At 46.4% G+C, this 21,183-nt stretch overlaps 1 protein-coding gene across 1 annotated transcript in view; it reads right to left on the minus strand.

Annotated features, from left to right (window-relative positions):
• The window catches only part of LOC132816734 (E3 ubiquitin-protein ligase RNF149-like), a 40,424-nt gene extending 33,762 nt beyond the window's left edge, over window positions 1-6,662 (minus strand). The window contains exons 1-2 of the mRNA XM_060826640.1: window positions 6,195-6,662; window positions 1,973-2,229 (exon numbers count right to left, since the gene is read on the minus strand). Of these exons, the coding sequence (XP_060682623.1) occupies window positions 1,973-2,229; window positions 6,195-6,352 (415 nt within the window). The 5' untranslated portion in view covers window positions 6,353-6,662. The remainder of the gene's footprint in view (window positions 1-1,972; window positions 2,230-6,194) is intronic.
• Between the last annotated feature and the right edge of the window lie 14,521 nt (window positions 6,663-21,183).

Raw genomic sequence — 21,183 nt, forward strand, 5'->3', positions numbered from 1 at the left:
AGATACCCAGCATGAACATAACCAATGTAGTGTACAAAATCCCATGCAAGGACTGCACAAAACACTACATAGGACAAACAGGAAGACAGCTAACAATCAGCATCCATGAACACCAACTAGCCACGAAACGACACAACCAGCTACCCTTAGTAGCCACCCACTCAGATGACAAGTAACGTGAATTCGACTGGGACAACACTACTATTATAGGGCAAGCCAAACAGAACAGCCAGGAATTCCTAGAGGCATGGCACTCATCCACAGATTCTATCAATAAGCACATCCACCTGGACCCAATATACCAGCACTGCAACTGACAACTGGAAACGGCAGATTCAAACCACTACAAATGCCAGAGGAAAGATCACAGAAGCACTTCACAGGAGGCTCCCAAGCACTGAGGATGTCACCTAGACAGGGGACGAAACGTTTGCAACACAAATTCCCAGCTCGGCGAACAGAACCACAGCCCTTACAATATTCTAGCAACTCATACCGGGCACAAAAAAGGTGATGATTGTGGTCATCGGAGGGTCAGTGAACTTAGCTCCAACACATCTCAGCAGGAGTTCCTCAGGGTAGTACCCTAGATCCAACCAAATTTAGCTGCCTTATCAATGATGTTTCCTCTATCCTAAGATCAGAGGTGAGAATGCTCACAGATGATTTGCAGAACATTCAGCATTGTTTGAGAGTCCTCAGATACTGAAGCAGTTCATGTCCAAATCCAGAAAGACCTAGACAATATTAGGTTCAGGTTGACACGTAGCAAGTAACATTCATGCCATCTCCAAACAGAATAAACCTAAACATGGCTTCTCAACATGCAATGCTATGACCATCACTGAATTCCCAAATTAGCAACATGCTGTGGTCACCACTAACCAGAAATTAAACTGAACTGGCCATGGGTATACTGTAGCTACCAGAGCAGGACAAAGCCTAGCAATTCTGCAATGAATAACTCATCAACTGACTTTCCAAAACTTGTTCACCAAGGTAGCACAAGTCAGGAGTGTGAAAGAATACTCCCTATTCTCAAGAAACATGACACCGTTCAGGTCAAAACAGACTGACAACATATCCTCAAACATTCATCCCTTTCACTGCCACCAATGCTCAGTAGCAGCGGGTTGAACCATCTACAAGATGCAATGCATAAATGCACCAAGGTTCCTTAGACAGCACCTTCCAAACCCAGGATCATGTAAGGGCAGGATAGATGGCAAGTGACAGCAGGTGAATGAGAGGCCATGCATTACAAAATACTTGTACATTTTTATAAATATAATGAATACAAATTAAGATCTAAATGCCTTTTAGCAATAAAAGTTACTGCCTTCTTATCTAATTTAAGAAACTTGCCTGGCTAATTTCTTTATTCTGACAAGTACATATGAACTCGCAGTACAGCATGCTATTTTAAAGTTCAAAAACCGGTTGCAATCAAATAAATGGGAAGTTAAGAAAAATAAGAAATCCTGTCCTTACCAGGTCAAAATACAAACTTTTCTGCAATTTCCTCACCCACTTCCTTCAATACAGAAGTGATTTCAGAAACAAGAACAAATACACAATAACTTTGGCATACATAAACTGTTCTGCTGCCATTAAAAACTGTTCGCAATGTTATGAATCAGTTACCTTTGCTCAAAAAGTAAGGTTATTAATCAGTTAGAACTCATTTTTTTTTGTTAGACAATCTCATTTTTATGCAATCAGAACATTTTTAATGTCTGTACCTAAAATTTCAGTAATCTTTTAATAAAGACAACAACCTGTTTAGGAGGCATTGATGACGTCAGGGGGTGATGTATAATTGCTTATGCAACAACATAAGAACAATTCACACCATTGCACTAACAACAAAGAAACACATGCGTTTTCCCAAAAGGACAAAATTACAATTTAAAAACAAGATTATCCAGTTATGGGCAACTGTTTTTACAAACTGTGATATACTAAAACTTACCAATGTGATTCATGGTTACTGTTGCATTCCCAGTACCAAGAAAGTTGTAAATCACAACTGCAGATGCCAATTTTTTGGCAGCATTCAAAATTTTCTCCTTGAAAGTACAATTGCCTCTAGCAATCAGAGCGATCCATGGTTCCCCTGACCTAGGTATGAAGTATTCGGTGTTGGGGCCACATCCCAATTGGTCCCGGTTGGACCTAGGGATCCCTATTACTCCCTGCACACTCTCTTTAGGTGAACTATCACCGTATCTAGAAAAAAAAAGAATAAAGCCCATAACAAACATACGACTTAAATTCTCCTTTGTTAAAAAAAGCTTCCCTTGTCTACCCTCCCCCCCCCCCCCCCATGCTAATCTTGATATCTTGCTCTCTTCTTTCACACCTGATGAGCCATCTTTCCTTTGCTACCCTCACACCCTTCCCCAAAACTACACCATTCTCTTGCCCTTCCTTCTTACCTAATCCCTAGCATCTATCATTCGTCATTTAAACTTCCCTTACTCCTCCTCCACAATCACTATCCTCTCTTCAAATCCCTATCCTCCAAATTCCTTCCTCCTACACCTCTCCTTTCCTTCCTTCACCACTTCTCTGCCAAACCCCCCCATATTCTCCCCGAGTCTCCACTTCCTCCTCTCCACTAACCCCTCACCTCCTACCCCAACTTCCTAGCACCTCCCTCCCCAATCTCCTGACTCCAACCTACCCCCACTTCTCCTACTATAATTCCACTCCCTATCCCCTTCTCCCTGATCCTCTCACCTGTCCCTCTATTACCTTCTTTCCCAGGACCTACCCCCATACCCTCAAAGCATCTGCCCCTTCAAAGCCCTCCCCCAGCATATGCCTGGTGCCCAGTACTTATCACACCCATGTCCCAGGTGCCTGGCCCCCCATTCCCCCCCCCCATCTCTTCACCTCCTGCCACTCCCCTCCACCTGTACCTGCAGCTCCCCCCTCCCCAGATCTTTTCCCCACCCACCCCATACCTCCCCTCCAGATCACCTACAGCTCACTCTCCCCCACCCCCATACCTGACACCCCCCTCCCTGTACCTGACCCCACTCCCTCCTCCCCCCAGTACCTGCCCCCCTGCCCCCAGTACCTGACCCCCCTCCCTCCAAGTACTTGAACCCCCCTCCCTCCCCAGTACCTGACCCCCCCTCTATCCCCCCTCCCCAGTACCTGACCCCCCCACTCCCTCCCCAGTACCTGACCCCCTGCCCCCAGTACCTGACCTCCCCTCCCTCCTCCCACCCCAGTACCTGACCCCCCTCAGTACCTGACCCCCCTCCCTCCCCAGTACCTGACCCCCCCTCAGTACCTGACCCCCCCCTCCTCCCTCCCCAGTACCTGACCCCCCCTCAGTACCTGACCCCCCCCTCCTCCCTCCCCAGTACCTGACCCCCCCTCAGTACCTGACCCCCCCCTCCTCCCTCCCCAGTACCTGACCCCCCCTCAGTACCTGACCCCCCCCTCCTCCCTCCCCAGTACCTGACCCCCCCTCAGTACCTGACCCCCCCCTCCTCCCTCCCCAGTACCTGACCCCCCCTCAGTACCTGACCCCCCCCTCCTCCCTCCCCAGTACCTGACCCCCCCTCAGTACCTGACCCCCCCCTCCTCCCTCCCCAGTACCTGACCCCCCCTCAGTACCTGACCCCCCCCTCCTCCCTCCCCAGTACCTGACCCCCACCTCCTCCCTCCCCAGTACCTGACCTCCCCCTCAGTACCTGACCCCCCTCCTCCCTCCCCAGTACCTGACCACCTGCCCCCAGTACCTGACCCCCCAGTACCTGACCACCTGCCCCCAGTACCTGACCCCCCTCCCTCCTCCCAGTACCTGACCCCCCCTCCCTCCTCCCCCCAGTACCTGACCCCCCCTCCCTCCTCCCCCCAGTACCTGACCCCCCCTCCCTCCTCCCCCCAGTACCTGACCCCCTGCCCCCAATACCTGACCCCCTCCCACCTCCCTCCCCAATACCTGACCCCCCTCCCTCCAGTACCTGACCCCATGCCCCCAATACCTGACGCCCCTCCTCCCTCCCCAGTACCTGACCCCCCCTTCCCCAGTACCTGACCCCCCTTCCCCAGTACCTGACCCCCTGACCCCTCCCCCAGTACCTGACCCCCTGCCCCCTCCCCCAGTACCTGACCCCCTGCCTCCCTGACCCCCGTACCTGACCCCCTGCCTCCCTGACCCCCGTACCTGACCCCCTGCCTCCCTGACCCCCGTACCTGACCCCCTGCCTCCCTGCCCCCCCGTACCTGACCTCCTGCCTCCCTCCCCCCCGTACCTGACCTCCTGCCTCCCTGCCCCCCGTACCTGACCTCCTGCCTCCCTGCCCCCCTCCCCAGTACCTGACCCCCTGCCCCCAATACCTGACCCCCCTCCCTCCCCAGTACCTGACCCCCTCCCCAGTACCTGACCCCCTGCCCCCAAAACCTGACATCCCTCCCTCCCCAGTACCTGACCCCCTCCTCCCTCACTCCCTCCCCATTTCCTGAACACCCCTCCCTCCCCCAGTACCTGACCCCCCCTTCCCCAGTACCTGACCCCCCTTCCCCAGTACCTGACCCCCTGACCCCTCCCCCAGTACCTGACCCCCTGCCCCCTCCCCCAGTACCTGACCCCCTGCCTCCCTGACCCCCGTACCTGACCCCCTGCCTCCCTGACCCCCGTACCTGACCCCCTGCCTCCCTGACCCCCGTACCTGACCTCCTGCCTCCCTGCCCCCCCGTACCTGACCTCCTGCCTCCCTCCCCCCCGTACCTGACCTCCTGCCTCCCTGCCCCCCGTACCTGACCTCCTGCCTCCCTGCCCCCCTCCCCAGTACCTGACCCCCTGCCCCCAATACCTGACCCCCCTCCCTCCCCAGTACCTGACCCCCTCCCCAGTACCTGACCCCCTGCCCCCAAAACCTGACATCCCTCCCTCCCCAGTACCTGACCCCCTCCTCCCTCACTCCCTCCCCAGTACCTGATACCCCTCCCTCCCCAGTACCTGACCCCCCCTCCCTCCTCCCTCTGCAGTACCTGACACCCTGCCCCCAGTACCCGACACCCCCCCGACACCCTGCCCCCAGTACCCGACACCCCCCCTCCTCCCTCCCCAGTACCCGACACCCCCCTTCCGCCTTCCCCAGTACCCGACACCCCCCCTCCTCCCTCCCCAGTACCCGACAGCACCCCTCCCTCCTCCCTCCCCAGTACCCGACACCCCTCCCTCCTCCCTCCCCAGTACCCGACACCCCTCCCTCCTCCCCCCAGTACCTGACCCCCCAGTAGCTGACCCACCTCCCTCCTCCCCTTAGTACCTCACCCACTGTCCCCCAGTACCTGACCCCCCCCCTCCTCACCCAGTATCTGACCCCACTTCCCTCCTCCCCCCAGTACGTGATCCCCTGCCCCTTGGCACCTGACCCCCCTCCCTCCTCCACCCCAGTATCTACCCTCATCCCTCCTACCTCCCAGTACCTGACCCCCAGAAACTGATCCCCCTCCCTCCTCCTCCCCCCAGTACCTGCCCCCCTGCCCCCTGAACCTGACCCCCCTCCCTCCCCAGTACCTGACCCCCTCCCCAGTACCTGACCCCCTGCCCCCAAAACCTGACACCCCTCCCTCCCCAGTACCTGACCCCCTCCTCCCTCACTCCCTCCCCATTTCCTGAACACCCCTCCCTCCCCCAGTACCTGACCCCCCCTCCCCATTTCCTGAACCCCCCTCCCTCCCCCAGTACCTGAACCCCCCTCTCCCCAGTATCCGACCCCCTCCCCCGTACCCGACCCCCTCCCCCGTACCCGACCCCCTCCCCCGTACCTGAACCCCCCTCTCCCCAGTATCCCTCCCCAGTACCTGAACCCCCCTCCCCCTCCCCAGTACCTGAACCCCCCTCTCCCCAGTATCCCTCCCCAGTACCTGAACCCCCCTCCCCCTCCCCAGTATCCCTCCCCAGTACCCGAACCCCCCTCCCCCTCCCCAGTACCCGACCCCCTCCCCCTCCCCAGTACCTGACCCCCCCCCCACCCCCCTTCCCAGTACCTGCCCCCCAGTACCTGACCCCCCCCCCACCCCCCTTCCCAGTACCTGCCCCCCCAGTACCTGACCCCCCCCACCCCCCTTCCCAGTACCTGCCCCCCCAGTACCTGACCCCCCCCCACCCCCCTTCCCAGTACCTGACCCCCCAGTACCTGACCACCCCACCCCACCCCCAGTACCTGCCGCTCTCGCTGCTCCCGGACACGGTCATGTTGCTGATGGGGTCCAGGTAGGCGGTGCTGACGAACGCCGTGTACCACTCGGCGCTGCGGGCCGACACCGGCAGCAGGAAGATCAGGAGAGGCGGTAAACACAGGCCCGGAGCCCACAGCCTCATCGTCCCCGCGATCACTGCCCCCTGCTCCCTGCCCAACGGGGACCAGCTGCTCCACTTCCCGGGCGACGGTGCGAGGCCTCGCCGCCTGTCAACGCCGGCCCCGGCCCGAGCAGTCACTCTCACTCGGGGCTGTGTGTGTGTGAGCCGGGGAGGCTCTGACACTCGGTCTCGGTCTCTGTCCCAGATTCCGGCAGCGACAGTCCGCTCTTCAAACCGTGTCCTCGGGCACGGGCTGCTCCTGCCTCAGTGTCAATGTTTAAACACGGACAGCACCAGGCCACATGCTCAGGCCGCCAGAGCCCACCCCCCGGACTGCACCCACTCTCTGACTCCCCACTCCCCTTTACACACTCACCCCGTCCCCCTCTCTCCTTTACACACTCACCCCGTCCCTTACACACTCACTCCGTCCCCTCTCTCTCCTTTCCTCACTCAGTCACTCCTTCCCCCGTTCTCTCTCTCTCCTTTACACACTCACTCCGTCCCCTCTCTCTCCTTTCCTCACTCAGTCACTCCTTCCCCCGTTCTCTCTCTCTCCTTTACACACTCACTCCGTCCCCTCTCTCTCCTTTCCTCACTCACTCCGTCCCCTCTCTCTCCTTTCCTCACTCACTCACTCCGTCCCCCGTTCTCTCTCTCTCCTTTACACACTCACTCCGTCCCCTCTCTCTCCTTTCCTCACTCAGTCACTCCTTCACCCGTTCTCTCTCTCTCCTTTACACACTCACTCCGTCCCCTCTCTCTCCTTTCCTCACTCACTCACTCCTTCCCCCGTTCTCTCTCTCTCCTTTACTCACTCACTCCGTCCCCCGTTCTCTCTCTCCTTTACTTACTCACTCACTCCGTCCCCCTGCTCTCTCTCTCTCTCTCTTTCCTCACTCCATCTCTCGACACTGCCCTGTTGTTCTGACCTGACGTCAATGGGAGTCTGCAGCTCCCTGTAAGCTGTCACTACCTGGCTGCGACAGCATCTGCTCTCTTCCTTCTCACCGAAATTTAAAGAGAAACCAAACCCTCCGGAGCGCCCAGGAACTGCACCTCGGTCTTCTTCTCAATTACGCTCCTCAAATATGATTCATCGGTTCAACATGCTGTGGGTTTTGATTCTGTTCATTGAAATGGTGCTGTCATCAGGGGGAAAAAATAAGCTACAGACTTTTCGGGGAGAGAGGAGTAAAGTCAGATGTATATGCAATTTTTGTTACAATCTAGCCATTACGGAATGTGATTCGATTGAATTGATAGAGCTGAGAGGCAGGCCTTTCGGCCCGCCATGTTTATGCCAACCCACAAACACCAAATCGCACCAATTCCATTTGCCTGCACTTGGTGCATGGCATACTATGCCCTGGCATTTTATATGCTCATCCAGATGTTTAACTTATTTTATTTCACATTTATGCAAATCTTTAATCCAAAATACATGTTTTGTAAAGTATATTTCTTTACAAAAATGATACCTTTGGAATTGTTATGTGCAATTTAACTGATAAAGCATGCCAGACTGATATTGGTTGATTTATCCACTTTGAGGGATGAATCCCAGCTCCATTTACTAGTTTCTGCCACGACTGCGCAGGAGAAGAAATCAAGGCGATAGGAGAACTTTTGAATCATCGGCTCCATGGTGAACTTAGGTCATTATTAAATGAGACACAATGAAGCAACTTTTACCCAGAAACAAATTCCCATCAGAGACTCTAGTACAGATTGCTGCAAGTACTGAAAATTTTTTAAAAAACAATAAATAGTGGAAATGCACATTGATCACCTGGAACACTTTCTTTCCACAGAGGCTGCCAAACTTTCTCATTCTTTTTAGCCACTGATTCCACCAGACTACCATATTTCAAATTTCCAGTGTCTGCATATTTTGATTTTATGGAATAATCAACATTGGTCCATGAAGTTTGCAAAATATTCCATGCTGAGTTTAAATAAAATAATTTAAACCATAGCAAGCTGCATGGCACAGCAGATGAGAGTGAATTTGATTGTTAGTACCCCCTTTAAAAGAATAATGAACAGCATAATTTATTTAATCCATTTCTCTGAAAATACTTTGAACAAACAGTTCACACTTTTACCAGTATTATAGTTAACATTGTAGTTGAATATGACAGTGTCAGAAACTTGCGTTCACAACAAGAAATCTTAAAAAAACTTTTCAAAATCACAGCAAACTTGTGTCCTGCAAATTTTCACAGCAAAAAAATTTTTTAAAACTATTCAAAAACACAACACAATTGAGCCCTGCAAATGGTAAGGTCCTAGGGAGTGTTGCTGAACAAAGAGACCTTGGAGTGCAGGTTCATAGCTCCTTGAAAGTGGAGTCGCAGGTAGATAGGATAGTGAAGAAGGCGTTTGGTATGCTTTCCTTTATTGGTCAGAGTATTGAGTATAGGAGTTGGAAGGTTATGTTGCGGCTGTACAGGACATTGGTTAGGCCATTGTTGAAATATTGCGTGCAATTCTGGTCTCCTTCCTATCAGAAAGATGTTGTGAAACTTGAAAGGGTTCAGAAAAGATTTACAAGAATGTTGCCAGGATTGGAGGATTTGAGCTATAGGGAGAGGCTGAACAGGCTGAGGCTGTTTTCCCTGGAGCATCGGAGGCTGAGGGGTGACCTTATAAAAGTTTACAAAATTATGAGGCGTATGGATAGGGTGAAAGAAAAAGACGCATTTGGATGGGTATATGAATAGGAAGGGTTTGGAGGGATATGGGCCGGGTGCTGGCAGGTGGGACTAGATTGGGTTGGGATATCTGGTTGGCATGGATGGGCTGAACCGAAAGGTCTGTTTCCATGCTGTACATCTCTATGACTCTATGAGCAGTCACCACTTATGCAAAAACATCACATGCTGTTCCATGTATATGGAGACAATTTGCTGCAGCAACTGTGACTTGTCTGATGAGAGGGGAAAGATAAAGGAAACAAAGATGCCATTTTTGTTTTTTCTGTATTTATGTTCCATGCTTTTACTATGAAAACATGGTAAAATTTCCATGAATACAACCATTCATTAATATTCTCTTCCTTCAAACCCTTCAGACTTGGTCAATTTAAAATAATATGATTGATTTGTTCTAAATAATCTCAACAGAAATAAAATTGATGTCACCCCACGACACGTCTATTTCAACTCTTATATTGTCAGGGTTTTGTCATTGTCGTGTCAAGGTAAGTTATGAACTATATGGTATTCCTAATGTACTGGGACAGAAATCAGTAATGCATTACATTGACTTGATTAGATTCTGGATAGCTGAGACATTCCAGTTGATGGGGTGCATTAAAACGCCTGGATTAATATATCATCTCTCTATTTCCAATTACATTCTTTAGCTCTTCATAAGATAACCTACCTTTCCTTTTGTTTTAACACAGTCATTTATAGTAAATCCCTAGATTGCTATTTCCTTTACAAAGCACAAATAATTTCAACAAGATTAATTCAATAGGAATCTGATCCACAACCACCTGATAAAGGAGCAGTGCTCCGAAAGCTAGTGCTTCTGAATAAACCTGTTGGATAAACCTGGTGTTGTGTGATTTTTAATTTTGTCACCTAAGTCCAAAACCAGCACCTCCAAATCATGATTATTCAAATTAGATTCTTTTTACAGAAGTTCAAATTCCAGGGGTGCATGAGGTATAGAATTAATCTGTGTTTTTTTTAACTCTATTCTTAGGAGGTGGTTCATACAGGTAAGGCATTATTTTTCTTGACAAAAAGGCATAAACAGAATATTTAATAGGTGAGGCCAGACCCGGGGAAACTTTTAAAATGAGGGGTAATCCTCTTAGGACAGAGATGAGAGGAAATTGAGTTCTCTGTGCTTCAGACACTTTGACCAGTTTATGTATTAAAAACACTTTACAAGTGCTCTTGTCATGTGGCAGACAAATGGACACAGAGGTCTGTTTGCATTCAGCTCAAGTTAATTAGAGTCATAGAATAACAGAGACGTACAGCACAGAAACAGACCCTTTGGTCTAACTCATTTAGGACCGACCAGCTGTCCTAAATTAATCTAGTCCCATTTGGCAGCATTTGGCTGAAATCCCCCTAAAGCCTTCCTTTTAGTCATGTAATCAGTGGGCAAGCATAACAAATTCCCACTGTTGCATTCATTCAAGTGCAGAGTGTAACTGCAATAGTCCTTTGTGAGGAAGTGGAGTTTTCTCTCACAGCAACTTCTGATGTTGTCACTTAAATGATAGCTGCCCAATTTATCCATTATACAAGTGTTGTTAGCGTCTCTATTATTCTTGTCACAAAATCTAGCCCATTCTTGATTATGGAGTAAATCTCAAATTAATTCAGCCTAAAAGGTTTGATCCTAGGCATTTTCTTATAGCTTTTGTTGTCTATGTTAAAAAAAAGTATGCTTACATTACGCTTACATCACCAGTCTTTGAAAATATAGTTAACTTCTAACCTTTTTCTGTGTACTCTTTCTGGAATAAATTTTGAACACAAGACTCATAGAACATAGAACAGTACAGCACAGAACAGGCCCTTCAGCCCACAATGTTTTGCCAACCATTGATCCTCATGTATGCACCCTCAAATTTCTGTGAGCATATGCATGTCCAATAGTCTCTTAAATGTCCCCAATGACCTTGCTTCCACAACTGCTGCTGGCAATGTATTCCATGCTCTCACAACTCTCTGTGTAAAGAACTCGCCTCTGACATCCCCTCTATACTTTCCGCCAAACAGCTTAAAACTATGACCCCTCGTGTTAGCCATTTCTGCCCTGGGAAATAGTCTCTGGCTATCAACTCTATCTATGCCTCTCATTATCTTGTACATCTCAATTAGGTCCTCTCTCCTCCTCCTTTTCTCCAATGAAAAAAGTCCAAGCTCAGTCAACCTCTCTTTGTAAGATAAGCCCTCCAGTCCAGGCAGCATCCTGGTAAACCTCCTCTGAACCCTCTCCAAAGCATCCATATCTTTCCTATAATAGGGCAACCAGAACTGGACGCAGAATTCGAACTGCGGTCTAATCAAAGTTTTATAGAGCTGCAACAAGATCTCACGACTCTTAAACTCAATCCCCCTGTTCATGAAAGCCAAAACACCATATGTTTTTTAACAACCCTGTCCACTTGGGTGGCAATTTTAAGGGATCTATGTACCTGCACACCAAGATCCCTCTGTTCCTTCACACTGCCAAGAATCCTATCCTTAATCCTGTACTCAGCTTTCAAATTCAACCTTCCAAAATGCATCACCTCGCATTTATCCAGGTTGAACTCCACTTGCCACCTCTCAGCCCATCTCTGCATCCTGTCAATGTCCCACTGCAGCCTACAACAGCCCTCTATACTGTCAACGACACCTCCAACCTTTGTGTCATCTGCAAACTTGCTGACCCATCCTTCAATCCCCTCATCCAAGTCATTAATAAAGATTACAAAGAGTAGAGGCCCAAAGACAGAGCCCTGTGGAACACCACTCACCACAGACTTCCAGGCAGAATATTTTCCTTCTACTACCACTCGCTGTCTTCTGTTGGCTGCCAATTCTGTATCTAGACAGCTAACTTCCCCTGTATCCCATTCCTCCTGAGCTTCTGAATGAGCCTACTATGGGGAACCTTATCAAATACCTTGCTGAAGTTCATATACACCACATCCACAGCTCGACCCTCATCAACTTTTCCAGTAACATCCTCAAAGAACTCAATAAGATTTGTGAGGCATGACCTGCCCCTCACAAAGCCGTGTTGACTGCATTTAGTCAAGCCATGCTCTTCCAGATGGTCATAAATCCTATCCCTCAGAATCCTTTCTAACACCTTGCAGATGACAGACATGAGACTGATTGGTCTGTAGCTCCAGATGGTCATAAATCCTATCCCTCAGAATCCTTTCTAACACCTTGCAGATGACAGACATGAGACTGATTGGTCTGTAGTTCCCTATTTCCTTTATTGAAGAGAGGAATTACATTTGCCTCCCACCAATCCTCCAGTACGACTCCAGTGGAGAGCAAGGATGCAAAGATCTTCGCAAGCAGTGAAGCAAACACATTTCTCACTTTCCAAAGCAGCCGAGGATAAATCTGGTCTAGCCCTGGTGATTTGTCAATCTTAATGTTTGTCAAAATTTTCAGCACATCAGCTTCCTCAATCTCTATCCATTCCAGCATGCTTACCTGCTCCTCAATGGTTTCATTCACTACAAGGTCCTTTTCTTTAGTAAAGACAGACGCAAAAAACTCATTTAGGGCTTCCCCTACCTCCTCAGACTCTATACACAGGTTCCCTGTGCTATCCCTGATCGGCCCTACTCTTTCTTTGATCATTCTCTTATTCCTCACATACATGTAAAGTGCCTTTGGATTCTCCCTAATCCTTCCTGCCAAGCCTTTTTCTTGCCCCTTCCTGGCTCTCCTCAGACCATTTTTGAGCTCCTTCCTTGCCTGTCTGTAATCCTCTAGAGCTGAACAAGACTCTTGCTTCCTCCACCTTACGTAAGCTGCCTTCTTTCTTTTGACAAGAAGCTCCACCGCTCTCGTCATCCAAGGTTCCTTTATCTTACCCCTTCTTGCCTGTCTCAGAGGGACATATTTATTCATCACTCGCAACAACTGTTCCTTAAACAGTCTCCACATGACTATAGTGCCTTTGCCATGGAACAATTGCTCCCAGTCATGCTTCCTAACTCATGTCTAATCGCATCAAAGTTTCCTCTTCCCCAATTAAATATCCTCCCATTTTACCTAATCCTCTCCTTCTCCATAGCTATGTAGAAGGTGATGCAGTTGTGGTCACTATCACTAAAATGCTCTCCCACCACAAGATCTGATACATGTCCCGGCTCATTTCTGAGCACCAAGTCTAGAAAGGCTCTCCCCTCGTTGGCCTGTCAACGTACTGGGTTAGGAAACCTTCCTGAACACACCTTACAAAAACAGCTCCATTCAAATCTTCTGCTCGAAGGAGGTTCCAATCAATTTTGGGAAAGTTAAAGTCACCCATTACAACAACTCAAGTTCCATCATTGCTCTATCATTAAACCACTAAAACAAATAGGAGAAACTACACACTGCTGGAACTTCAAATTAACAAAGCATTCCTTATTAAAACATAATGTGAGCATTTCCCAAATTTCTGCAATATTTACTCTCTATCTAGTTCTAAACGTCTGAGAAAGGATATTACTTGCAATATTCCACGTGTTTGAGCTAAGACATTCGAATCTTCTTCCTCTCTGACATACGGCTGGCTCTCTTCCACAAAGGCTGGTCTTGCAGGTCAGAGTGGATCTTTTCCCAGGTCTTGTTTGATGGTTGTATGACGTTCTGTCATGAAGTTTGCTCTGAGTCTTCCTTGGAAGTCTTGGTTGCATCTTCACTGAGGGCGTGGCTCCTGAGTGTGTGCTTTTAACTCCCTTTGGTCATAGGTTAACAAGCTGGGTTCAAATCATTCAATGTGGTTGCACTGTCACCTTTCCTGTGCCAGGAGGTATTCAGGGTATGTCCTCAGGCAGTCAAAATACTAGAACATCTGATCAACCCTTCTCCAATATAGAACCTTCAGGCTGATTGTAACTGGTTCCCCTTTGACCTTGGTTTCCACTGCTGTCTGTAGCAGATAGCTACTGGCTCAGACAATTGAGCGAAGAAGTTATTGAATGCAAATATTGTTCTTAATCACATGAAGACTCCCAGCTACTTGGGTTTTTGTTCTTCTCAAATCTCTCAGAAAGACCTGAACCTTTATCATTAACTTCTTAACAATGCTGTTCTGACATTCACTTCTCACAATAACAATGTCAAATCTCCCTTACCCTTATCTGTGGTCAACACAGTCCACCCATTTTTCCTCTTGCTGCTTCTCACAACAGTAACTCTTTTGCTCTTGCCCACATTCTTTCATAATATTTTCACTCCATGTTCACTAAATATCCGGCCAATTTGTTTTCCACCTCAAGGCTCTGTGAAAATCACTGTAGGTTTCTTTTGCTGGTTACATGCAAGGGTAAATCCTCCACCTACTTTTTCTTCACAAATTCAATGAAGATACAGCCTTACTTACAATCCATGCACGAATGATGAGGCTCGTATTTTACAAATTGACATGGATACAAGATTGGCACCTAGCAGAGAGTTGGTAAAAATATGTCTTTTTCAGTTTGGAAGATGTAACAAATGCTGTGTCAAAGGGATCAGTGCAGGGACCTGAACTGTTTGCAAATAATATAATTGACTTGGATGAAGAAACACAAATTATGATTGCTAAATTTTCTGATGACACAAAGATAGCTTGGAAAGAAAGTTGCAAAGAGCAAATAACAAGGCTACAAATATGTACAGATAGGTTAAGTGATGATAGATAAAGATGTGACAAACGGAGTATTATGTGGGAAAACGTGAAATTGACTGTTTTAACAGGAACAAAAAAAAATCATATTATATAAGTGATGAGAGTGTGCAGAGTTCAGATCTCTATGAGGATCTGGGTGTCCTAGTCACAAAAGGTTAGTATGCAATTATAGCAAGCAGGTGAAAGTGAGGATTGCAGCTGCTGGAGATTAGAGTCGAGAGTTTGGTTCTGGAAAAGCACAGCAGGTCTGGCAGCATAAATCGATGTTTGTGGGGGGAAAAAAGGCATCAGGAATGATGAAGGGCTTTTGCCCAAAATGTCGATTCTCGTGCTCCTCAGATACGGCCTGACCTACTGTGCTTTTCCAGCACCACAATTTCAATTATAGCAAGCAGCAAGTCATGAGGAAAGCTAATCGTATATTATCATTTGTCATGTGGATGCAGAACTCTCAAATACTGTTAAATATTTTTAAATCGGAGGTAGATAGATTCTTGTTATCAATGGTTGAAAGGGTATGCGGAAATGTGGATCTGAGGTTACAATAGCTCAGTCATGATCTTAGTGATTAGTGGAGCTGGTTCGAGTTGCTGAATGGTCTACTTCTGGTCCCTGTTCATTTGTATGTCTGCTTTAAAGGCTGGCCTAACTGACTCTCACCCTTGTTGGTTCTTTCATTCCAGCGATGCAGCTGTCTCTGTCCCCAAATTGAACTGTTTGCTTCTGTCAGTCAGAAACCATTCCACTAATCAGTGTTTATACCTCCAACTCTGACCTTGAAGGTAAACCACGTCATTTTTATCTGTAATTAGATTCAAGTTTGTTTGAATTGCAATTATTTATGAATTCCTTATCAGTTCCTCAATAAGATAATCCCATTTCTCCACATTCAAAACTTTTAACTTCTAAATATATGTTTTACTCTAAAACACGTGAATAATTAAGTAGATTTTCACAAAAGCACTGCTCATGATGAAATTGCAATATTATGGATATCCATTGCAGATGTTTTCTCCTTTAATGAATATTTCCATTCTGTTCACAAGTTGGATCTCGATTTCATTGTGCTTGTCTTTTAAACTACCCCTCCTATTTTATTTACAGCTTTTTAATCCTTCTTTATAAGGAAGATGGCCTTCATGTTGTGAGTTTAGATTTACGATGTGTCAAATTAAAATGGATAAAATTCATTCATTTACAATTATTAAAAGCCTCAGTAACAAACAGCTAACATATAGAAAAAAGTTAGATTCACAATGCACAATTGTTCTTTGTAGGTGTATATTTGCCAGACTCCATAATATAAAAGTCAAATGACACAGTCCTTTGCACAAATTGCAAATGCTAGAAAATTTCAGGCACTAGATCATTGGAATAAGGTATAGCATGATAATTTCTTTCTTAAAAATGCTGACATACTTGACAAACCTTAACTTGGAAGCAGTATAAATATGTGCGGAATTTATAAGTACTTTTAAGTATGTTTAAGTAGGAATTTTACAAGTTTGTACCAATCGCAAATGGATCAATTGCAACTTTTTTTTCAATAATATGAAGTACTGGTTTATGTGAACTAATGATCCTTGATTTGGAACCAGTACAAACAGGAAAAAAAGATCATTGGGATGCCTTCTGGGGAAGGTGGGACCTGTACATGAAGGACGGGTTGCACCTGAACTGGAAGGGGACCAATGTCCTAGGTGGAAGGTTTGTTGAGTGGTTCAGGAGGGTTTAAACTAGTATGGCAAGGGGGTGGGAACCTGAGCTATATACCGGTGGAGAGAGTTGATGGAGATGAGGCAATAGCAAGAGGTAGCGCTGCCAGTGGGGAAGTAACTTCCTGGGAAGGAACCAAGGGGTCAGTTAAAGTGTGTTTGCTTTAATGCAAGGAGTATCAGGAATAAATGTGATGAGCTTAGAGCATGGATCAGTACCTGGTGCTATGATGTTGTTGCCATAACAGAGATGTGGGTTTCTCAGGGGCAGGAATGGTTGCTGGATGTTCCAGGGTTTAGAACATTTAAAAAGAATAGGGAGGGGGGAAAAAGAAGAGGTGGTGTAGCACTGCTAATCAGAGAGGGTATCACAGCTACAGAAGTTACCATTGTCAAGGAGGGTCTGCCTACCGAGTCAGTATGGGTGGAAATTAGGAACAGTAAGGGAGCAGTCACTTCATTAGGGGTTTATTACAGGCCCCCCAGTAGCAGCAGGGGGATTGAAGAAAGCATAGGTCGGCAGATTTTGGAAAAGTGTGAATGTAGTAGGGTTGTTGTAATGGGTGACTTTAACTTTCCCAATATTGATTGGAACCTCCTTCGAGCAGATGGTTTGGAAGGAGCTGTTATTGTAAGGTGTGTTCAGGAGGGTTTCCTAACTCAGTATGTTGATAGGCCGATGAAGGGAAAGGTCATTTTGGATTTGGTGCTCGGCAATGAGCCGGGGCAGGTGTCAGATCTTGCGGTGGGAGAGCATTTTGGTGATTGTGTCCACAGTTGCCTCACATTCTACATAGCTATGGAGAAGGAGAGAAGCAGACACAATGGGAGGATATTTAATTGGGGAAAAGGAAGCTATGCTGGTATCAGACGTGAGTTGGGAAGCATGGATTGGGAGCAATTGTTCCATGAAAGGGCATGATAGACATGTGGAAAGTGTTTAAGGAACAGTTGTTGCGAGTAATGCATAAATGTGTTCCTCTGAGACAGGCAAGAAGGGGTAAGGCAAAGGAACATTGGATGATGAGAGTGGTGGAGCTTCTTGTCAAAAGAAAGAAGGCAGCTTACGTAAGGTGGAGGAAGCAAGGGTCTTGTTCAGCTCTAGAGGATTACAGGCAGGCGAGGAAGGAGCTCAAAAATGGTCTGAGGAGAGCCAGGAGGGGGCAAGAAAAAGGCTTGGCAGAAAGGATAAGGGAGAATCCAAAGGGACTTTACATGTATGTGAGAAATAAGAGAATGATCAAAGAAAGAGTAGAGCTGGTCAGGGATAGCACAGGGAACGTGTGTATAGAGTCTGAGGAGGTAGAGGAAGCCCTAAATGAGTTTTTTGCTTCTGTCTTTACTAAAGAAAAGGACCTTAAAGTGAACGAAATCATTGAGGAGCAGGTAAGCATGCTGGAATGGATAGAGATTGAGGAAGCTGATGTGCTGAAAATTTTGACAAACATTAAGATTGACAAGTCGCCAGGACCAGACCAGATTTGTCCTCGGCTACTTTGGGAAGTGAGAAATGTGATTGCTTCACCGCTTGCGAAGATCTTTGCATCCTTGCTCTCCACCGGAGTCGTACTGGAGGACTGGAGGGAGGCAAATGTAATTCCTCTCTTCAATAAAGGAAATAGGGAAATCCCCAGCAGCTATAGACCAATCACTCTCACATCTGTCGTCTGCAAGGTGTTAGAAAGGATTCTGAGGGAGAGGATTTATGACCATCTGGAAGAGCATGGCTTGATTAAATGCAGTAAGCACGGCTTTGTGAGGGGCAGGTCATGCCTCACAAATCTTATTGAGTTCTTTGAAGATGTTTCCAGACAAGTTGATGAGGGTCGAGCGGTGGATGTGGTGTATATGGACTTCAGCAAACCATTGTGAGAGTTGTGAGAGCATGGAATGCGTTGCCAGCAGCAGTTGTGGAAGCGAGGTCATTGGGGATATTTAAGAGACTGCTGGACATGCATATGGTCACAGAAACTTGAGGATTCGTACATTAAGTTTACTTTGCATGAGGATCAATGGTTGGCACAACATCGTGGGCTGAAGGGCCTGTTCTGTGCTTCCCCATGGTTGGGTCATTCAGAAGGTCAGGAGGAATGGGATACAGGGAAATTTAGCTGTCTGGATACAGAATTGGCCGGTCGACAGAAGACAACGAGTGGTAGTGGAAGGAAAGTATTCTGCCTCGAAGTCAGTGGTGAGTGGTGTTCCACAGGGCTCTGTTCTTGGGCCTCTACTCTTTGTAATTTTGATTAATGATGTGAATGAGGAGATTGAAGGATGGGTTAGCAAGTTTGCAGATGACACAAAGGTTGGAGGTGTCATTGACAGTATAGAGGGCTGTTATAAGCTGCAGCGTGACATTGACAGGATGCAGAGATGGGCTGAGAGGTGGCAGATGGAGTTCAACCTGGATAAATGCAAAGTGATGCATTTTGGAAGGTCGAACTTGAAAGTTGAGCACAGGATTAAAGACAGGATTCTTGGCAGTGTGGAAGAACAGCGGGATCTTGGTGTGCAGGTACATAGATCCCTTAAAATTGCCACCCAATTTTCAACAGGGTTGTTAAGAAAGCATATGGTGTTTTGGCTTTCAATAACAGGGGGATTGAGTTTAAGAGCCGTGAGACCTTGTTGCAGCTCTATAAAACTTTGGTTAGACCGCACTTGGAATACTGCGTCCAGTTCTGGTTGCCCTATTATAGGAAAGATGTGGATGCTTTGGAGAGGGTTCAGAGGAGGTTTACCAGGATGCTGCCTAGACTGGAGGGCATATCTTACGAAGAGAGATTGACTGAGCTCGGACTTTTATCATTGGAAAAAAGAAAGAAGAGAGGGGACCTAATTGAGGTGTACAAGATAATGAGAGGCATAGATAGAATTGATAGCCAGAGACTTTTTCCCAGGGCAGAAATTGTTAACACGAAGGGTCATAGTTTTAAGCTGTTTGGCGGAAAGTATAGAGTGGATGTCAGAGGCAGGTTCTTTACACAGAGAGTTGTGAGAGCATGGAATGCGTTGCCAGCAGCTGTTGTGCAAGCGAGGTCATTGGGGATATTTAGGAGACTGCTGGACATACATATGGTCACAGAAACTTGAGGATTCGTACATTAAGTTTACTTTGCATGAGGATCAATGGTTGGCACAACATCATGGGCTGAAGGGCCTGTTTTGTGCTGTACTGTTCTATGTTCTATGTTCTAAGTTCAGAAATAAGCCTTCAACCTGGCACGCATAAAAGAAGTCACAACATGGGAGAGCAAACAGGACACATTTTTGTGGTCTCTGTATGTAAAAAGTTGAATTAAATGGAACAGAAAGCTGAAGACAGGAAACAGCTGAGATTGGACAATTCCACTCATTTTGCCAGAGGTAACCAGATCATTTAAGAAAATCTTTTGCGAGAGTCAGCTAAAACACTCAGTGGGGAATTTTTACCGTCAAGACAGTTCTGAACCTGATTAAAGAATGTATTATGAGGGTGATGACTATCTCTGGGAAACTTGGAAGAAGTATTACGCCTCTTGCAGGCTACTTGAGGACCAAATCAATTGAGTTGGAAAAGTGAGCGATACCATATACTGGGAAGACTGGAATATTGCATATGGTACCATATTTGTAATGCTTGTACTGTATTAAGACCATCTTTGTTATATCTACCATTCCAAGAATAATTTATGTTCTGTATTGACTGCAATCTGCATGTTAACTCGTGTTTACTTTATATTGTTTCTGATTTACACTGATGTAAAATTACAAGAGTGAAATCTCTTTGGTAATTTCTTGGGCCTCATTTGGTAAATTTGTCTTTTTTTCATTTGTGGTTCCCCCATTGGGTTCAGAGTAATATGAGCCTTGAATACTTTATTAACTATTATCTAAGAAAGTGAGAGAGAAACTGGGAAATTATAATCTAACTTGATAAGTTCTTTAATTAAATGGTTAATATTAAAACGTAATTAATCAATAATTAAGGACCAGGTGATAAACATTTAGAGAAATTTGAACTAATTAAAGTCAGCCAGTATTGATTTGTAAAAGTCATGTTTTTGAGGAAGTAACTCAAGTAGTATACTGGAGATGCCAATGTTTATACCTGTTATGGACTTCCAATTGTCATACAATATCTTCTACACAAGAGATAATTATCTGAAGTTACTTTTCATTGAAGGCAAACTAATAACCCCTGGTTAGTAGAATGGTGAGGCAGTAAAAGGTGGAGATTAAGGATAATGTCATGTAGTACAGGCTGTTACGGACCAGGCCAGACCTCCTTAAAACATTTCAAGAAAGTAGCCCAGACCCCAACTTTGCGAGTTGTTTTAAGGAGATGTAAAGTGAGTACTCCAGGAGTGATGCAGCTGGCCCAACCACTTAGTTTTAAACAAAACCGAATTTTATTTGCAAGATTACCAAATGAAACACAAACAAAAGAGAACAGAACACAGAATATGTTGTCGCATGCACTGAGGAACAAGAGGTTTTAAGATATTACATTAATATATGCTTTGTGAAAATATAAAATCAGGAATCCCACAATTATGAATTAGTTGTAACAGTCTTGATCGGCTATTATTAATGTGATCTATTTGTGCTAAGAGTTCAGTTTGAAATATGTCCTGGAATATGTTACATGGTGCTGATTGTGGGCTACCAATAGTTAATGCTGTGTTTCCCACGTGCATACCTTGTGATGATGCTGCTCCTTTAACAAGGTTATTTTGTCCTTGTTTTTTGTTCAGGAGGTTATAAAGACACAGGTTTTGAAATGTCTAGGTT

The sequence above is a fragment of the Hemiscyllium ocellatum genome, chromosome 6, assembly GCF_020745735.1.
Source record: "Hemiscyllium ocellatum isolate sHemOce1 chromosome 6, sHemOce1.pat.X.cur, whole genome shotgun sequence".
In the NCBI taxonomy this organism is placed as follows: Eukaryota; Metazoa; Chordata; class Chondrichthyes; order Orectolobiformes; family Hemiscylliidae; genus Hemiscyllium; species Hemiscyllium ocellatum.